General features: G+C 44.1%; 1 protein-coding gene across 2 annotated transcripts in view; it reads right to left on the bottom strand.

Annotated features, from left to right (window-relative positions):
- Positions 1-18,447, bottom strand: part of COL5A1 (collagen type V alpha 1 chain) — a 1,013,097-nt gene that overhangs the window by 283,043 nt on the left and 711,607 nt on the right. For both annotated transcript variants that reach the window (XM_044058757.1, XM_044058756.1), the window contains exon 27: positions 16,275-16,328. In XM_044058757.1, coding sequence (XP_043914692.1) covers positions 16,275-16,328 — 54 coding nt within the window. The remainder of the gene's footprint in view (positions 1-16,274; positions 16,329-18,447) is intronic.

Raw genomic sequence — 18,447 nt, 5'->3', positions numbered from 1 at the left:
CTGCCTGTCAGGTGCCAGGATCCACCAGATAATGCACACACTCAGGTCACTCCACAACAAGTACAAATATGACACTGTTATTGTCCATGTTGGTGTGAATGACCTGAGACATACCTCCCTGGACTACATGAAAAGAGACATGGAGAAGCTCTCTGATCTTGTAGCCCAGGCAGGTATGACCCTAGCCCTGAGTAGCATCCTGCCATCACCCAGAATGATACTACAGTACAAGGACAAAATGATTGTTTTCAGCAACTGGCTAAGCTTCTGGTATCATTCTAAGGGGATCCAGTATTTGTCTGCCTGGGACAACATGATCGACAGACCACGATGCTTTGCCAGAGATAGCCTGCACCTGTCGCCCTTGGGATTCTGGATACTGGAAAAGGCTCTTGCCACCCCTATAGTGCCTTTTTTAGGCTAGGTTCAAATGACAAATTCACCACCATAACAGGCACAAGTAAGCAAAATCTGAGGGTAATGCTACTCAGTGCTAGAAGTCTAAACCTCAAAATGCACTCACTCGAGGCACTCCGTAAAATGGAGAACATCGACATCTGTGCAGTGACAGAGACCTGGTTCAAAGCCCCAGAGGGAACCCCTGCATTACCAGGCTATAATTCATACCACACCTTTTGGCCACCTAACCCGAAACGAAACACTAAAGGTGGAGGCGTGTCCATATTCATTAAGGATATCCACACATCCAGGCTAGTTGCCCAGCATAATGCATCCGAGATTATCCAAGTGCAACTAACTCTGGGCAAAACTGCAATCCAAATTGTAGCTTGCTAAAGACCCCCCACCATGCTCCAGAATTCCCACTCCTCATTCCTTGATACACTGGGAAGTATTAGGGTACAACCCAACACCCTAATAATGGGCGATTTCAACTACCCCACCATTAACTAGGAAAACTACGCATGTACCAACTCTTTTGCTCAACGTTTTCTGGAATTCATAAATTCCAACTCCTTGGATCAACTTATTCACACCTCCACCAGGGGCAGTAATATATTAGACCTGGTCATTACCAACATGGGCAACCGGTGTTCCACACCAGAGGTCAATTCCTTGTTGGTCAGATCCGACCACAAGCTAATCACCTTAGACATCCACATCCCTCCCCCACCACCAATTAGGGAAACCACCATAAAAAACTTCTCCAAAGCCAACTTCACACTTCTTAAGACAGAAGTGGCAAACTTCATGACACCCATGCAGACCGATAATAGAGGTACAACTGCTGAATCCTACACAAATGCACTTTATAAGCACTTACATGAGTGCATGGATCATGCTTTCCCTAACGGAACCAAGATGCTATCCTCCAAAAAAAGGAAGCCAATCTGGTGGTCCTCTGCCATAAACAAACTCTACAACAGAAGAAAGAAACTATTGCAAAAAAGAGTAAAATCCCATGACTGGAGGAACTCCCTGGTCAACCTCAGTAAGAAGCTGAGATCCCTCATAAAATCCTCCAAAGCTAGTTACGAAAACAAAATTACCACTGACTCTAAAGACACTCACAAAGCATTCTATAGTTATGTCAAGAATCTCAATGGTAACACTGAGATCTGCTCTGAGTTACAGCACAATGGCACTAAATATACATAACCAACTGATATTGCCAACATCCTGGCAGATAGGTTCAGTGCTAACTTTACCCCCCTCACCCCCTAGAGGGCCCATCTCTATACTGGAAGAATGTAAAGTTCCTGTAATCACGGATGCACAGGTAAAAAACACCCTCTCCAAAGCCAAGAACACAGCATCCATGGGACATGACAGTATCCCAGGCTGCATTCTACACAAACTGCAGAATGAACTGGCATGCTACCTAAGTACCATGTTCAATCATAGCCTCACCTCAGGCTTTGTGCCCACTGAATGGTGCACCGTGATGGTTATTCCGCTCCACAAAGGGGGAGCCATGACGGACCCCGGGAACTACCGCCCCATTAGCTTGATGAGCCTGGTCTGCAAGGCCATGGAATGTATCATCATTGAACTCATAAACAAAGACATTGGTAATCTCCAAACTCTGGACACTACCCAGTTCAGGTTTGTAAAAGACAGATCATGTCTCCTAAACCTGATTGACTTCTTTGAAGCAGTCACCAAAGCCATAGATGAGGGTAAGCTGGTTCACACAGCTTATCTAGATCTCGCCAAGGCTTTCAACACCATCCCCCACTCTGGAATTATAAGCTCACTAAACTAGGTATAAATCCCTATGTCACAAAATGGGTTGCCAACTGGCTCACGGACAGAACCCACACTGTGAAAGTAGTAGACTCCAAATCCGACTTCAGACCAGTGACAAGTGGAGTACCACAGGGTTCAGTCCTGGGTCTTCTCCTGTTTGGTATCTACTTCTCTGAAGTACAGGGTAACACAGAAGGTCTTTGGCTAACAAAGTTTGCAGATGACTGCAAACTAGGAGCCATAATCGAAACTCCTAACGATGTGGACATACTACAAAAGGGCCTCACTGAGACAGTTGCCTGGTGTCATAGCCATGGCCTGAAGCTCAATGCCAAAAAGTGTATTGTCATCTCCTTTGGTAAAAACTCTGTACCCATGAACTACCACATAAGTGGTAGTCTACTTAATGCCGAAAGTGTGATAAGAGACCTTGGGACAGAGGTAGACAGTAATCTCTCCTTTGATAATCACGTCGCCACAGTGGTCAGGAAATCACACAAAAGTTTTCTCATCCAGAAAAAAATACGTCATTGTTCCCGTCTGCTCATCACTCATTAGACCCATTATAGAGTACAATGCCCCTTTTGGTATCTACCTCACAAGACATCTACAACAACTGGAAAGGCCACAGAAATACCTCACAAAGAGGATTACTGGCCTCAAACAGATGCCTTATGCAGACCGTCTAAAAAAACTCCAGCTTTACTCCGTCGCATATCGTCTACTCAGAGGTGATCTCTGCCTAACATACAAAGCTATGTCAAACCCAGAGCTGTTGGACATGCTCCACTTAAAGAAATCCAATCCTTCCGAGGGACCTAAACCTTGTCACCACAATAAACAGAACATGCTGGACGGACAGATTCCTGTCCCAGAGACTTCCCATACTCTGGAACAGACTACCTATCTATGTCAAACAGAGCTCCTCATTAGCACTCTTCAAGAAAAATCTTGATGATTGGATGGGAAATAAGAAATTCACCCCAGGGATCACTTCTGTGGCTCTGCTCAACAGGGGCACAGGAAAATAATTTTCTTGGGTGGCGAAAGCTAGGGTACCTTTTTGGCTAGGCTTATATAGGCTCCAGGGCTAATAGCCTAGTACCTACCTATGAACCTTTGAATGGGGCATAATTACAGTAATTATGTAATTAAAATGTAGAACACTACTTGATGAAATAAATTCTTGATAATGTGCAGAGACTAGTGATGACTAAACATATATTCCCTGTGACCGGATGAATATTAATCTTATCAAACCCCTTTATCAGCGTCCATTGCATTATGCATTTCTATTAAATACTGCTGTTACTTTATCATGCACCTCATGTATAAATCTATATCTGTGTGCGCAGTGGGCATGTGCTCCTCCCACTCTCCCTGATACTTACACATACTAACAAAGAGATAGCACAATCCCTGAGAAAATTAAGTATTGCCCTATTTGGGGAATGTCAGTCTTGCACACTTGTTGACCACCTGACTCTGTCAATCAAATGGTGTTGATCTACTGGGTGATGTTGCAATGTCCTTTCAATCCAGTGCCTGGCAGCCTTATACACATATATATATATATATATATATACTCATAGACATTATATATTATACCATAGTGTAGTCATTTTACCAGAGAGAAAAAAGTACAAAGTGGAACAATTATTTGTAAATAGTTGTTTAAGTAATGTTATGGCCAAAAAATGTACAAACAGCTTGCTGTTTTTGTTTCACTGTAGTCAGTGTTTAGCTTGGTCACATCCATTACTTTGAGTAGTGAGAATTTACCTGTAATAATAACAACAGGTTTGCCAAAAGAGTAAAAACAGTCTTACTGTCCAGAGCAGTGGCTCTGAGAGTGTTTAGAAGAGACTGGCTTCCCAGCAACATATATGCATATATACAAATAGATAAATTCATGCACATGAAAGTGGTATTTTCGAAGGGTGTATGTTCCAAGAACCTGCTAGAAAGATGCAAAGCAGGGAGTAACTTTCCAGGCTTAAAAGCATGTTGGCATTTTAAGCATTGCAAATGTATTTTAGAGGGAGATAGTTTTTTATTGCAGGATATGGGGGAAGCATAAAATGTGAGAGTGTTCAATCTCGCCTTTGTTCTTACACATGGGTTCGGAGCCGATCCTCGGCTCCGTGCCGGCCGACTGCAAGCTCTGCATCGAGAAGAAGCTCGAGGACATCTAATACCCACAATCCCCCTCTGCCTTTACCTCAGATCTAGTTTGCCGCTGCTGCATTCGCATCGCTGGAGGCTAGCTCGAGGGTTTTCAGATAAGATTTAACTTTCTTTTTGTTAAATTTTAGGAGAACTTGTTAAAAAATTACTTGTTACTATATTTAGTGTATGGTGTGTGTGTAGAGAGAGAAATTCTCGGTACCGTTAACTTAGTTTAACTTCTTTAACTGGTATAGAGTTTTTCGGGGCCTACCACCCCTACTTGGATTGACAAACGGACTGACATATTTACCGGATTTGACCCTTTTTTTTTCTCTGGATTGACTGTTACTGGACTTGACTTTTTTTCTCTTTCTGCAAAATGTCTGAGAAAATGAAATCTGGATTCAAACGTTGCCAATGTGGCCAAAAGATGTCGGTCACGGACAACCACAGTTCCTGTGTCTACTGCCTTGGCCCTCTCCACTTACAAGAGGACTGTTCTATTTGTCACTCTTTTAGTGGGAGGGTCATGACAGATAGGCGCAGGAAACTGATGGACAGAGGTTTATTGAAACCCTCTTTCCAGGAGGCTCTGGATGCTTCAGACCAGGCATCCAAATCCTCGAAGGAATCGAAGACGTCGGAGCCCAAGTCATCGGCTCCGAGCTCTTCGGGTAAAGTTAGATCACCGGTTCCACAGACTTCGGGGCCGAGTGTTCAACTGTTGGCAGTTTCCGAGCCTCGAGTCTTGGAACCAGTGACGGAGCTCCCTCCACCGACTCTGTTGAGGTCGGCTCCGTCTTCGATCCCTTCGACTCGTTCTTCCAGGCCCCTCTCCGACACCGATGTGGACCGTGTGGTGCAGAAATTGATGGAGCATATGGCCTTATCCAAGCTTATTTCGGTCTCCTCTCAGTTGATGTCGAGACTTGAAGGCCTGCCACTATCTCCATCTGTTCCTCCTCTGAGACCTGTCCAGTCTTCGGAGCCGGAAGAAGCTGAACTGATGATTGTGGAGCCCTCGGTGCCAGAACCGTCTTTTTCTCGGTCGGCACCGTTCACCTCGACTCCATCCGATCCGGTACTGGAGTCTCGGGGCCGAAGATCCATCCTTGGTTCCGGGATCGAGAGTCGGACTGATGTTTCGGTTCCGACACTCCCTCTCGAGCCTCGGCGGATCGACTCGGTTCCGTCCTCGGGTCGGTGCCTTCGGTTCCTGTTTCGGGATTCTTCCCATTTCTTCGGAACCGGGAGATACCTCGACTCGGGACCCGGGGGCCTTCGACCTCATGAGGAAGGTGTTGTCTACCCAGACAACCACATCAGCAGGAACAGCTTCTCCTCCCCACAAAGGACCGTTATCCTCCTCTGCACCCACGGCTACATCCAAGCGTCGAGCACCGGTGTCTCAGCCACCCCTAGAGGGTGCCCCCTCTTCCTCGGAGGCTTCTTCGGATGTTCCCCACGAAGAAGTCCCTAGGAAAAGATTGTGTAAGAGGAGACACTTGGATTCTCCACAAGAATCTTTGACATCCGATACTGACTTGGATGAGTCAGAAGGGTCCCCTAAGTCACCTTCAGAAGATGTCTCCTTTTCTGACATCTTGGAGATCCTAAAACAGAGAGGTGACTGGCAATCCCTCCCCCCTTCTGAGGATGATTCAGTTTTGCTGAAGGCATTTGGTGCTCACCCTTCCTCCTCCTGGGTCACTCCGCCCTTCAATGAGTTAATGGAGTTGATTGCTCGAAGGGCGTGGGAGACACCTGACACGGTGGAACCAGTCCCTAGGAAGCCTAATAAGTACATTACGGCACCACAGGACAAGGCTTACCTCACCAAAGGAGTTCCAGTAGACGCCATGGTGGTGGCAGCGGCCACGAAAAAGGAGATGTCGGAGTCTTCCTCATCTGTCCATCCGCCTAACAAAGATTCTAGGACCATGGACAGATACGGGAAGCGCATTTTCAGTTCAGCGGCTTTTTCTATGCGTTCCCTGAACTATTTGACTCATTTTACACGCTTACAGAGGGATCTAGTCAAAGAGTTGGGAGATACCCTCCAGGGTACTACAGATGCTGCTGTTTCAGAGAAAGTTACAGCACATCTCAACACCCTTACATCCATTGTAAACTCGTCCATGAGGCTGATATCATACGCAGCCGAGGGATTGAGTAGGGCAGCGGCTTCAGCGATTGCTCTTCGTAGGCAATCCTGGATGCGCTTATGTTCGTTTGCGGAAGCCTTCAAGTCTTCCTTTACTAACGCCCCATTTGATGGAGCCACACTTTTTGGCCCTAAAGTAAAGGAGACCCTTACCCGGTGTGAACAGGAGGGAAAGACTCTGTCTGCTGTTGGAGTCCGTTTTTCCACCCCTTCCAGACCGTACCCCAAAGGGCAACGTGGTGGGAAAATGTGGTTTCGAAAACCCCAAGGATCTTTCCCAAACACACAGGGTGATGCCCCCTCTAGAGGCAGAGGGGGGGGCAGAGGTGGAAGATGCCGCCCTGGCGGCAGAGGGGGTCCGCAAAACCAAGGTGACAGGGATAACCTGCCTGGCAAACCTTTTCAGCACTCCTGAGAGGAGGCCCGACTGTCCTGCTCTGGAGGCAGTCGGGGGTCGCTTAGCCTTATACCCTCAGGCCTGGCAAAACCTTTCTTCAGACAATTGGGTAAAAAGCATTGTTACCAGAGGTTACAAAATCCCATTTCTATCCACACCCATTCCAAAGAGAAAACTCCCAGATGTACCACCCCATCTGTGAGAGCCAGCAGCTACAGAAATTTCAAAGCTGCTAGAAAAAAGAGTCATCCAACCAGTCCCAGCGGACCAAATAGGATTCGGAACTTACTCAAGGTTCTTTTTAGTTCCAAAGAAAACAGGGGACTGGAGGCCGATTCTGGACCTAAGCCATCTCAACACCTTTGTCAAGAAGGAAAAGTTCGAATGGTCACGCTTCAATCGATCCTTCCATTCTTACAGAAGGGCGACTGGATGTGCTCGATAGATCTGAAGGACGCATACTACCACATCAAAATGGCCAGGGCGTCCAGGGATCATTTGCGCTTCCGGCTGGGAGCCAGTCACTATCAGTTTCGAGCCCTGCCCTTTGGTCTGACTACAGCCCCCAGGGTCTTCACCAAATGCATGGCAGTGGTAGCGTCTCATCTGAGGCGCCTAGGATTCCAGGTGTTTCCGTATCTGGACGACTGGCTGCTGTCTGCCACCACCAGGCGTCAACTGATACAGGCCAGGGATTACACCCTACAACTTTGTACACACCTTGGAATTTCAGTAAATATCGAAAAATCTTTGCTACAGCCATCACAGCATATCTTATTCATAGGAGCGGAATTAGATACGCACCATTTAGTTCTAAAACTTCCTACAGAAAGAATAGTAGCACTTCAAATCAACATTTCTCTTCTGCTGTCGTCCAGAAAGTCCCCGGCAAAAATTGTTCTGAAAGTCTTGGGTCTCATGGCAGCTTCTCTCGTTGCGATACCATTGGGAAGACTGCACATGAGAGTGCTACAATGGCTTCTGTTTGCACAATGGTCATTCCAACAACTTCCACTGACTCACGAAATATTGATAACGAAAACATGCAAATCACACCTAATGTGGTGGTTACAGACTTGCAACCTGTCCAGCGGAAGACCATTTGTGCTACCCGCACCGTCAGCGACGATAACCACGGACGCTTCCCTGATAGGGTGGGGGGGCATCTTTCAGGGACAGACAGTCCAAGGCGAATGGACCAAGCTGGAGTACAATATGCACATCAATGTTCTGGAGTTGAGGGCAGTGTTTTTGGCGTTGCAGCACTTTGCTCCCCTTCTTCCTCCAGGGACCATTGCAGTTCAGACAGACAACATGTCCGTAATCTGGTACATAAACAAGCAAGGGGGAACCAGGTCTTACCAACTATGCAGAGAGGCCATGAGAATTTGGCAATGGGCAGAGTCCACCGGTCGCTTTCTGATCGCAACGCACATCCCGGGGTCATTCAACGTCATAGCCGACAGGCTGAGCAGGGCAATACTGTTGCCTCACGAGTGGTCCCTCAAACAGTCAGTTGCGAGAAGGATTTTTCGCAAATGGGGCCAGCCTACCTGCGATCTGTTTGCATCTCCAATGAACGCCAAATGCAGGAGCTACTTTGCCCTATTACCCCCTCCAGGGGAAGTCCCCAGAGACGCGCTGGTGCACGATTGGCCCCCGGGTCTCCTATATGCTTTTCCTCCATTTCCCCTGATTGCAAAGTTTCTACAGAAAGCCAACAACCTTCAGAGGACTATTATTCTCATTGCTCCGTTCTGGCCTCATCAAATTTGGTTCCCTTTTCTATTGCATCACCGCATTCGGGGACCTTGGATGCTGGACCCAGAGCCAGATCTACTGACTCACTCATCAGGAGTTCCTCACCCATCTCTAGAATCTCTCCATCTAGCAGCTTGGCTGCTCCGATTCCCTTTCTAGCCAGGTCAGTTCCCCTTACATCGGCTGTTCAAGATATTTTAGTAGCTTCTCATAAAGTTTCCACTACAAAGACTTACACTAGTAAGTGGAAACATTTTGTCTTTTGGGCGGAGTCACATCATTTGGACCCTGTTATAGCTCCGTTAAACAAGATTTTAGAGTTCTTGACTGAACTATTTCATGAGGGAGCTTCCCCGGCTACTTTAAGAGTACAGTTAGCTGCCATTTCTAACTATCATGTAGAGGAATGTGGTGCGCCTATTATGGCTCACAGACTTTGTAAAGCCTTTTTAAAAGGTTCTTTTCATATCAGACCACCAGTCAGAAGCCCGACATCACCGTGGAATTTGAACCTGTTGCTCTCTAAATTGATGTTGCCACCTTTTGAACCAGCCTCAAGTTGCACATTGAAATTTTTGTCATGGAAAACTTTATTTCTAGTGGCCATTACATCTGCTAGACGAGTGTCTGAGCTTCAGGCCCTTTCTGTCAAACATCCTTATTTAATATTTCATTCTGACAGAGTATCCCTACGCACTAATCCATCCTTTCTCCCCAAAGTTTGCTCTTCTAGTAATATTAATCAGTCCATTGAATTACCCACCTTCTTTAAGAACCACTCTAATAAATTGGAGTATATGTTGCACAAACTGGATGTCCATAGACAACTCAGATTTTATTTGGATAGAACAAAGATCACAGGAAATCTGATCAACTATTTGTAGCTTTTGCTGACAGCAGAAAGGGTCTTGCAGTTACAAACGAACTCTTTCTAAATGGCTAACTGACTGTATCACATATGTTTATGAGGCCTCTGATCAAACATTATCAGTAAAACCCAAAGGACATTCCACCAGATCAGTTTCTACATCTTTGGCTCACGCAGCTCGCTACCACTAGACACTATTTGTGCGGCTGCTACTTGGGCTAAACCACATACATTTATCTCTCATTACAAAGTGGACAGGGTTTCTAGGGATAGGGCAACCTTTGGTTCCACTGTGCTCAAGAACGTTCTCCCTTGAGTTCCTCAGGATCATGGAGCTAGGGACGCTACCCATGTGTAAGAACAAAGGCGAGATTGAACACTCTCACATAAAGAAGTTATGTCCTTACCATAACGTTCCATGTGGAGTGTTCATCTCGCCTTGGTTATTACACTCCCACCCCTCCCACCCTTAGGAAGAATGTTCCATTTGGTGCCTGGTCTGGAGTATTCTCCTTCTGCTGTTGCATTATTACTGTTACTATCATACCCTTGGTATGTTTGTATATATGTACTTCTATGTATATAGTTTGGCATGTGTGCGTGCTTTATGTCTGGTTTGCTTGCAAACTAGATCTGAGGTAAAGGCAGAGGGGGATTGTGGGTATTAGATGTCCTCGAGCTTCTTCTCGATGCAGAGCTTGCAGTCGGCCGGCACGGAGCCGAGGATCGGCTCCGAACCCATGTGTAATAACCAAGGCGAGATGAACACTCCACATGGAACGTTATGGTAAGGACATAACTTCTTTTTACGTGACATTATTATTGTTATAGTAGCAAAATGGTTTCTGTTGCACAATGTATTGAATGTCCCAGTTTTTATGTCAGAAAAACAGAAAAAGCCTTTAAAGAATCAGCACCTTTATGACATAACAAAGAAGAATAAATGTAATGCTTTATTTGAACAGATTAAGGTGAATAACAGTCATAGTTTTAAATTTTACATTGTGGACAGTATAAGTTTAGATATGGGGGGTCCTTGGAAAGATTGGCTAGAAGTTAAGCAACTCAAATGGCAGTTGAAAACCCACTCTTCAGTTACATTTGGTCTAAATTAAATTGTCTGTATAGGTAGTGTATTGAGTGTGAGGGCATCTATATTTTTATGTCTAATATATATTGTTTTTAGATATAACTATACGTACTTTCAGTATGTATAAGATTTTTATTTGTGAACGCTTTAGTCGCAATTGAATCATTAACATTTATCACATTTATTATTTTTTAATTGGGGAGGAATTTTTATTATTTAAGGAAAGGGATATGTGGTGTAATTTTACTCTGATGAAGACCCACGTTACCGGGATGAAAGTGCTTAATTATTTTTTACATAAAGTTTCATGTTTATGCCCAGGTTTGGGTGAACTGACTGTATTTTAATAAACTTTGGTGGTTTGTGTGCTCCTGGTGGCCAGTTTTTCCTTGTTTTTGGATTTTTCATTTTAGATATGGACATAGATAGATGTATACATAAGAATGGATGAAAAACTCAAAATACTGAAAATGGGAATTTGTCCTTTCCTCACTGTAGTACAATCCTGGAGCTGGTATATATATATATATATATATATATATATATATATATATATATAGTGTATGTGTGTGTGTGTGTGTGTGGCCAACCTGCACTGAATAGGCTTTCAGTATTCTGAATGTTCAACATTTTGATTTTCAAAAGTTTGAGGTTTTTCAACGAAAGGAATGTAATCCATGTTTTATCTACTATCTACCTATCGATTCATCTGTAAGCAAAATCACCTTATGTTGACTGTGATGTTTTCACAGTCACCTTATGCTGACTGTAAAAACATCAACATCAAAAAGATGAAACACCAATGTCAACATGCAAGTATGAATGTACCGAGAAACAGCCTCAGTGCATGCAAAATATTATAAAAAAAAAAGCAACAAATCATTGTTTTTGCACGGGGGACAAGTCCCCTTACAACAACACACCTCCTGCTAATTATAAATACTAACTCTGAAATTGTGTAAAAACGGGGTAAAGACATAATCTCTAACCCCAGGAAGTGTGTGATCTCACACACCTGTCTACCAAATGCAGTTGAGTAAAAACTGTCAAATGCCCACCACTCCAGGCATGTCTAAAGGTCACTTCTCTGTGCTATCTCCTATTAACCTGGTGAATTTGGGCATCCTGAGTCAATGAAGCAGCTACCTCATGTACACCGACAACCACCTCCTCTTACCTCCCAACACTCAGACTTTCGAGAGGTGCACTTATATATCCAAACTGGAAGCCACTCACTCTCCAGCCAAGACCAGAATAGCTGGTCAAGAGGAGAAGGTCAGCACTTGCACCACACCACATAGAACACACAGTCCTCCAGGACACACACCAGCACTTCCTTCACATAAAAACACAAACCACACACCCACCTTCGCGGAGGGTCGCAAAATCTTCCCAAACAGCAGAGACCTCCAACATAGAAACGCACTTGACCACCACAACACAACACTAATCACGAGACACATAACTCTCCTAAACAGTGTGCCACTCAACCAAAGTCCCTAAGGCAAAACAGCATGCCCAACACACTAGTCATAGGTGACTTGATAGTGAGGCACACTGATGTCTCACTCACTAGGTTGAATAAGGAGAAAGTAACAGTCAGCTGCCTGTCAGGTGCCAGGATCCACCACATAACGCACGCACTCAGGTCCCTCAACAACAGTTACAAATTATAACTCTGTCATTGTACATGTGGGTGTGAATGACCTGAGATGTACCGCCCTGGACTACATGAAAAGACACATGGAGGAGCGCTCAGATTATGTAGCCCAGGCGGGTAGGACCCTAGCCCTGAACAGCATCCTACCATCACCCAGAATGATACCACAGTACAAGCAGAAAATTATTTATTTCTACAATTGGCTAAGTTTCTGGTGCCATTCTAAGGGGATCTAGTATCTGTATGCCTGGGATGACATGATTGACAGACCTCAATGCTTTGCCAGAGATGGCCTGTATCTGTCACCCCTGGGCTTCCAGATACTGGCCAAGGCTCTTGCCACCTCTATAGTGCCTTTTTTAGGTGCTGTTCCAAAGACCAAATTACCACTGTAACAGCTACAAACAAATGCAATCTGAGGGTCATGCTGCTCAATGCTAGAAGTCTAAATCTCAAAATGCACTCACTTGAAGCACTCCTTAAACTGGAGAACATTGACATTTGTGCTGTAACAACGACCTGGGTCAAGGCAGCAGAAAGCACCCCCACTCTACCAGGCTATAACTTATTCCACACCTTTTAGCCCCAGAACTTGGACTGAAGAGCCAAAGGCGGTGGTGTTTCCATGTTCATAAAGGATGTGCACACCTCCATACTGGTAGCCCAAAATAATGCATCAGAGATACTTGGTGCAGTTAACATTGGGTAAGACAGTAACTCAGGTCATAGCCTGTTATAGGTCCCCAACCATGTCCCAAAACTCTCACTCCACATTTCTAAGCACCCTGGAGAATATTAGGGTCCATCCTAACACTCACATACTGGACAACTTCAACTATCCCTCCATTAACTGGGAAAATTCTCATGTACCAATACACTTGCCCAATGTTTCCTGGAATTCATTAATCCCAGTGCCCTGAACCAGCTTATTCTTACCCCCACTAGAGGTAGCAACATCTTTGACCTAGTCACTACAAACATTGGCGACCATTGCCCTACACCAGTAGTCAACTCCTCCCTGGTTAGATCCAACCACAAACTAATCACCTTGGAAATCCACATCCCTCCCACCCCACCCCCACCTGCAAAGGTAACCACCATGAAAAACTTCTCCAAAGCTAACTTTGGGCTCCTAAAAACAGAGGTGGCTAATTTCACGGCACCCATGCAGATGGAGAATAGTTGCATAACTGTTGAATCATACACCAATGCACTGTATGAACACATACACAAATGCATGGATCTCGCCATACCCAATAGAACCAAGACACTCTCCTCCAAAAAAGGAAGCCATTCTGGTGGTCCCCTGTTATAAACAAACTTTACAACAGAAGAAGGAAACTGATGTGGAATAAGGTGAAGTCCCAAGACTGGAAAAACTCCATTATTAGCCTCAACAAAAAGTTGAGATCCCTCATCAAATCCTCTAAAGCTAGCTATGAAAACAGAATTGCAGCAGACAGTAAAGACAACCACAAGGCCTTCTATAGTTTGTAAAGAATCTCCATGGCAATACCCAGATTTTCTCTGAGCTACTGCACAATGGTACCTCCTATACAGAGCCAACAGATACTGCCAATATACTGGCTGACAGATTCATTGCCAGCTTTACCCCCCCCCCCCCCAAGGACCAATCACAATACGAGTAGATTGCCAGGCACCCAGTATTACTGCTGCACAGGTTAAAACAGCACTCTCCAAGGCCAAGAATACAGCTTCTATGGGACCTGATAATATCCCTGACTGCATTCTACATGAACTACAGTGTGAAATGGCACCTCATGTGTGTGCCCTGTTCAGTCACAGCCTCACCTCAGGCGTTGTCCCTATCAAATGGCGCACTGTTACAATCATCCCTATCCACAAAGAAGAGTGACTATAGACCCTGGGAACTATCATCCCATTAGCCTGACGAGTCTGATATGCAAAGCTATGGAAGGCATCATCATGGACCTAATAAGCAAGAATATAGAGAATCTCCAAACTCTGGATTTGATACCATTCCCCACTCAGGAATCATAGAAAAACTCACTAAGCTAGGCATCAACCCCTATATCACTAGGTCGGTTTCAAACTGGCTCACAGATAGGAACCACAGTGTGAAAGTAGCTGACTCCAAGTCAGACTGCCGACCAGTCACGAGTGGAGTCCGACAGGGTTTGGTCCTGGGTCCTTTCCTGTTTGGTATCTACTTCCCTGAAGTCCAGGCCAACACAAAGGGACTCTGGCTGACAAAGTTCACAGATGATTGCAGTTGTGGGCTGTTATTAACGCCCAACGTGATGTTGACATCCACCAGAAAGGCCTCACTGAGACCGAGTGGTCTCAGAACCATGGCCTTAAGCTCAATGCCAAAAAATGTGTCGTCATCCCCTTTGGGAAAAACCCAGTTCCCATGAATTACCACATTGATGGTAGATCACTGAACACAGAAGGCATTATAAGAGATCTGGGAACACAGGTTGACAGCAACCTCTCTTTTGACCACCACATTGCTACTGTGGTAAGAAAGTCCTTCTATGTGGCACATCTCATTACTAAGGGTTTTGCATCCAGGAAGAAAGAGGTCATTGTCTCCTTCTACTCTTCATTAATTCATTAGGCCAATCATAGAGTAAAATGCCCCATTTGGCATGTACCTCACTAGACACCTGCAGCAACTGGAGAGGCCGCAAAAGTACCTCACAAAGAGGATCCTAGGCCTTAAACTCTCAGAAAACTCCAACTATTCTCTGTCTCATATCACCTACTTAGAGGTGATCTCTGCTTGACTTACAAAGCCATGTCTGACCCAACTCTGTTAGAAATGCTACATCTTAAGAAATCCCAGTTCCTCCGCACCACACGCTCCAGGGACCTCAACCTCATTACCACAATCAACAGAACGTGATGGAGGGACAGGTTCATAACCCAGAGACTGCCCATGCTATGGAATAGGCTTCACATACATGTCAAACATAGCACCTCACTGGCCCTCTTCAAGAGAAATCTTGATGAGTGGATGGGAAATAGAAAGTTCACCCCGGGGATTGCTCCAGTGGCTCTACTCGACAGAGGCACTGGGAACTAAGGTCAGGTGGCACAATGCCAGGGTAATCCTATGTGCTAGGCTTGTAAAGGCCCCAGGGCTATATGCCTAGAACACACCTGTGGACCTATGAGCAATTAACTGTGTTACCGGAAGATTGCTTGAATGAGTATATGCATAGACTGATACTGATTTTTTATAGCTCTTATTTGTAAAACATTGTTGAAAGGGAACAACACAGACGTGCCAACTGAAGACTTGAATGTTATTCCTTTAAAATGCTCTTTTGAGGGGGAAAATAGATGGATATGTTTGAAAATGGTACTTTAAAGTGCCTTTATCAGGGTAGTCTTAGAAATCCTCTGTAAGTAACCTTTGGGGGAACCTAGTTTTAGTACTCACTCTCTTAGCGTGCTAATTTTTCAGTATTTTTTTCATTAAAATCAAAACTGTAAGAAGGCAGATACACTCTTTTTTGTAAGCTAGCCTAGTAGGAGGCTTCTTGAACAACATTGCTTTGCTCCACCTTGTTATTGGTCCCACTTTTATCAGCTGTGTATAGCTTTCCATATCTAAGTTGCAGTTTGTGTAGAATCTACTGATTATTTCCTTCAGTTTAGAGACAGAAGTGGATAATTATTTATATACCTGGTCCAGAACAATTATTACTATAAATAGACCACAACAGCAGAAAGGTTTCTTCTATGAAGATTAGCAGCTTAGACTGTTATAAAAGCTGGACCTAGTGCAGAATAATTGTAAAGTACCATTTGGGGTGTTAAAGTTGCACCACATTTCTCTTGTTATACTGCCATACATGCATACTTGTAGACCTATTTAGCATCCATTTAATGTAAAACAACAGGCAGTTTTAGTGAAGATGAGTTTTGAACACTGCTGTACAAACTGAAGACATATTTGGCCCTTACCTTGACTCCTCGAGGACCTGGGTATCCAATTGGACCCTGAGAACCAACAGGACCCTAAAATCAAACAGATCAGAAGAAAAATGTGAATTTTTGCTTATAGATTTTTCTTAAATGCTGAATTTGCATTTAATTTTATATGATGAATACAATAACGAGGTAATGGCTTGTTTACACTGTAACAATTAACACAAAATAATTCTAATAAAGGTCATTAAGAAGTTTAACTGCATAACTAAATCTTTCCAAATAATACATTTTCCTCTTTCACTTGTTCATACTACAGATTCAAATGAAATGGTTCTTAAAGATCATTCAATTATTTCACAAAAAAAGGCATATCTGGGTTCATGAATGATTATTTTTTTTTTATTACTTATCTTACAGTGATGCATCTTAACTCACTAACCTTCATCCCCTGACTAGCTAAACCTACAAACAAAATGAGTAATACACCATTTTGTATGTGCTCAGTCTGATCTCTGTACCCTGAATCAGCTTCTGCTTAGACACCCCCCACTGTACACATTGCTAGGTGACGAATTAGATACCCCCCACTGTACACCTTGCTTGGTGATGATTTAGATCTCTCCCACTGTACACATTGCTAGGTAACAATTTAGATATCCCACCACTATACACATTGCTAGGTGACAATTTAGATATCCTCCAACTGTACACATTGCTAGGTAATGATTTTGATATCCCCCCATTGTACACATTGCTAGGTGATGATTTAGATATCCCCTCACTGTACACATTGCTAGGTTATGATTTAGATAACCCCCCTCTATACACATTGCTAGGTGACAATTTATATATCCCCCCACTGTACACATTGCTAGGTGATGATTTAGATAACCCCCACTGTACACATTGCTAGGTGACGATTTAGATACCCCCCACTTTACACATTGCTAGGTGACTGTTTATATATCCCCCACTGTACACATTGCTAGGTTTTGATTTATATACCCCCCCCACTGTACAAATTGCTAGGTGACGATTTAGATACCACCCCACTGTACACATTGCTAGGTGATGATTTAGATCCCCCCACTATACACATTGCTAGGTGGCGATTTAGATACCACCCCACTATACATAGATATCCTTCCCACAGTACACATTGCTAGGTGATGATTTAGATATCCCCCACTGTACACATTGCTAGGTGATGATTTAGATATTCCCCCACTGTACACATTGCTAGGTGATGACCTAGATATCCCCCCGCTGTACACATTGCTAGGTGATGATTTAGATACCCTCTCCACTGTACACATTGCTAGGTGAGGATTTAGATACCCCCTACTGTGCACATTGCTAGGTGATGATTTAGATATCCCCCACTATACACATTACTAGGTGATGATTTAGATATCCCCCATTGTACACATTGCTAGGTGATGATTTATGTATCCCCCCACTATACATATTGCTAGGTGATGATTTGGATAACCCCCACTGTACACATTGCTAGGTGACGATTTAGATACCCCACATTGTACACATTGCTAGGTGATGATTTAGATATCCTTCCTCTGTACACATTGCTAGGTGATGATTTAGATACCCCCCACTGTACACATTGCTAGGAGATGATTTAGATACCCCCCACTGTACACATTGCTAGGTTTTGATTTATATATCCCCCCACTGTACACATTGCTAGGTGACAATTTAGATAACCCCCTCTGTACACATTGCTAGGTGATGATTTAGATACCCTTTCCACTGTTCACATTGCTAGGTGAGGATTTAGATACCCCCCACTGTACGTATTGTTAGGTGAGGATTTAGATACCCCCACTGTATATATTGCTAGATGATGATGTATATTCCCCCCACTGTACAAATTTCTAGGTAATGATTTAGATAAGCCCCACTGTACACATTGCCAGGTAATGATTTAGATACCCTTTCCACTGTTCACATTGCTAGGTGAGGATTTACATACCCCCAGTGTATACATTGCTAGGTGATGATGTATATTCCCCCACTGTACATATTTCTAGGTGATGATTTAGATAACCCCCACTGTTCACATTGCTAGGTGATGATTTAGATACCCCCCACTGTACACATTGCCAGGTAATGATTTAGATACCCTTTCCACTGTTTACATTGCTAGGTGAGGATTTAGATACCCCCACTGTACACATTGCTAGGTGAT

The sequence above is a fragment of the Protopterus annectens genome, chromosome 16.part0, assembly GCF_019279795.1.
Source record: "Protopterus annectens isolate FY-2018-M chromosome 16.part0, PAN1.0, whole genome shotgun sequence".
NCBI classification, from domain to species: domain Eukaryota; kingdom Metazoa; phylum Chordata; order Ceratodontiformes; family Protopteridae; genus Protopterus; species Protopterus annectens.
This window is presented reverse-complemented; position numbering and strand designations above follow the sequence as displayed.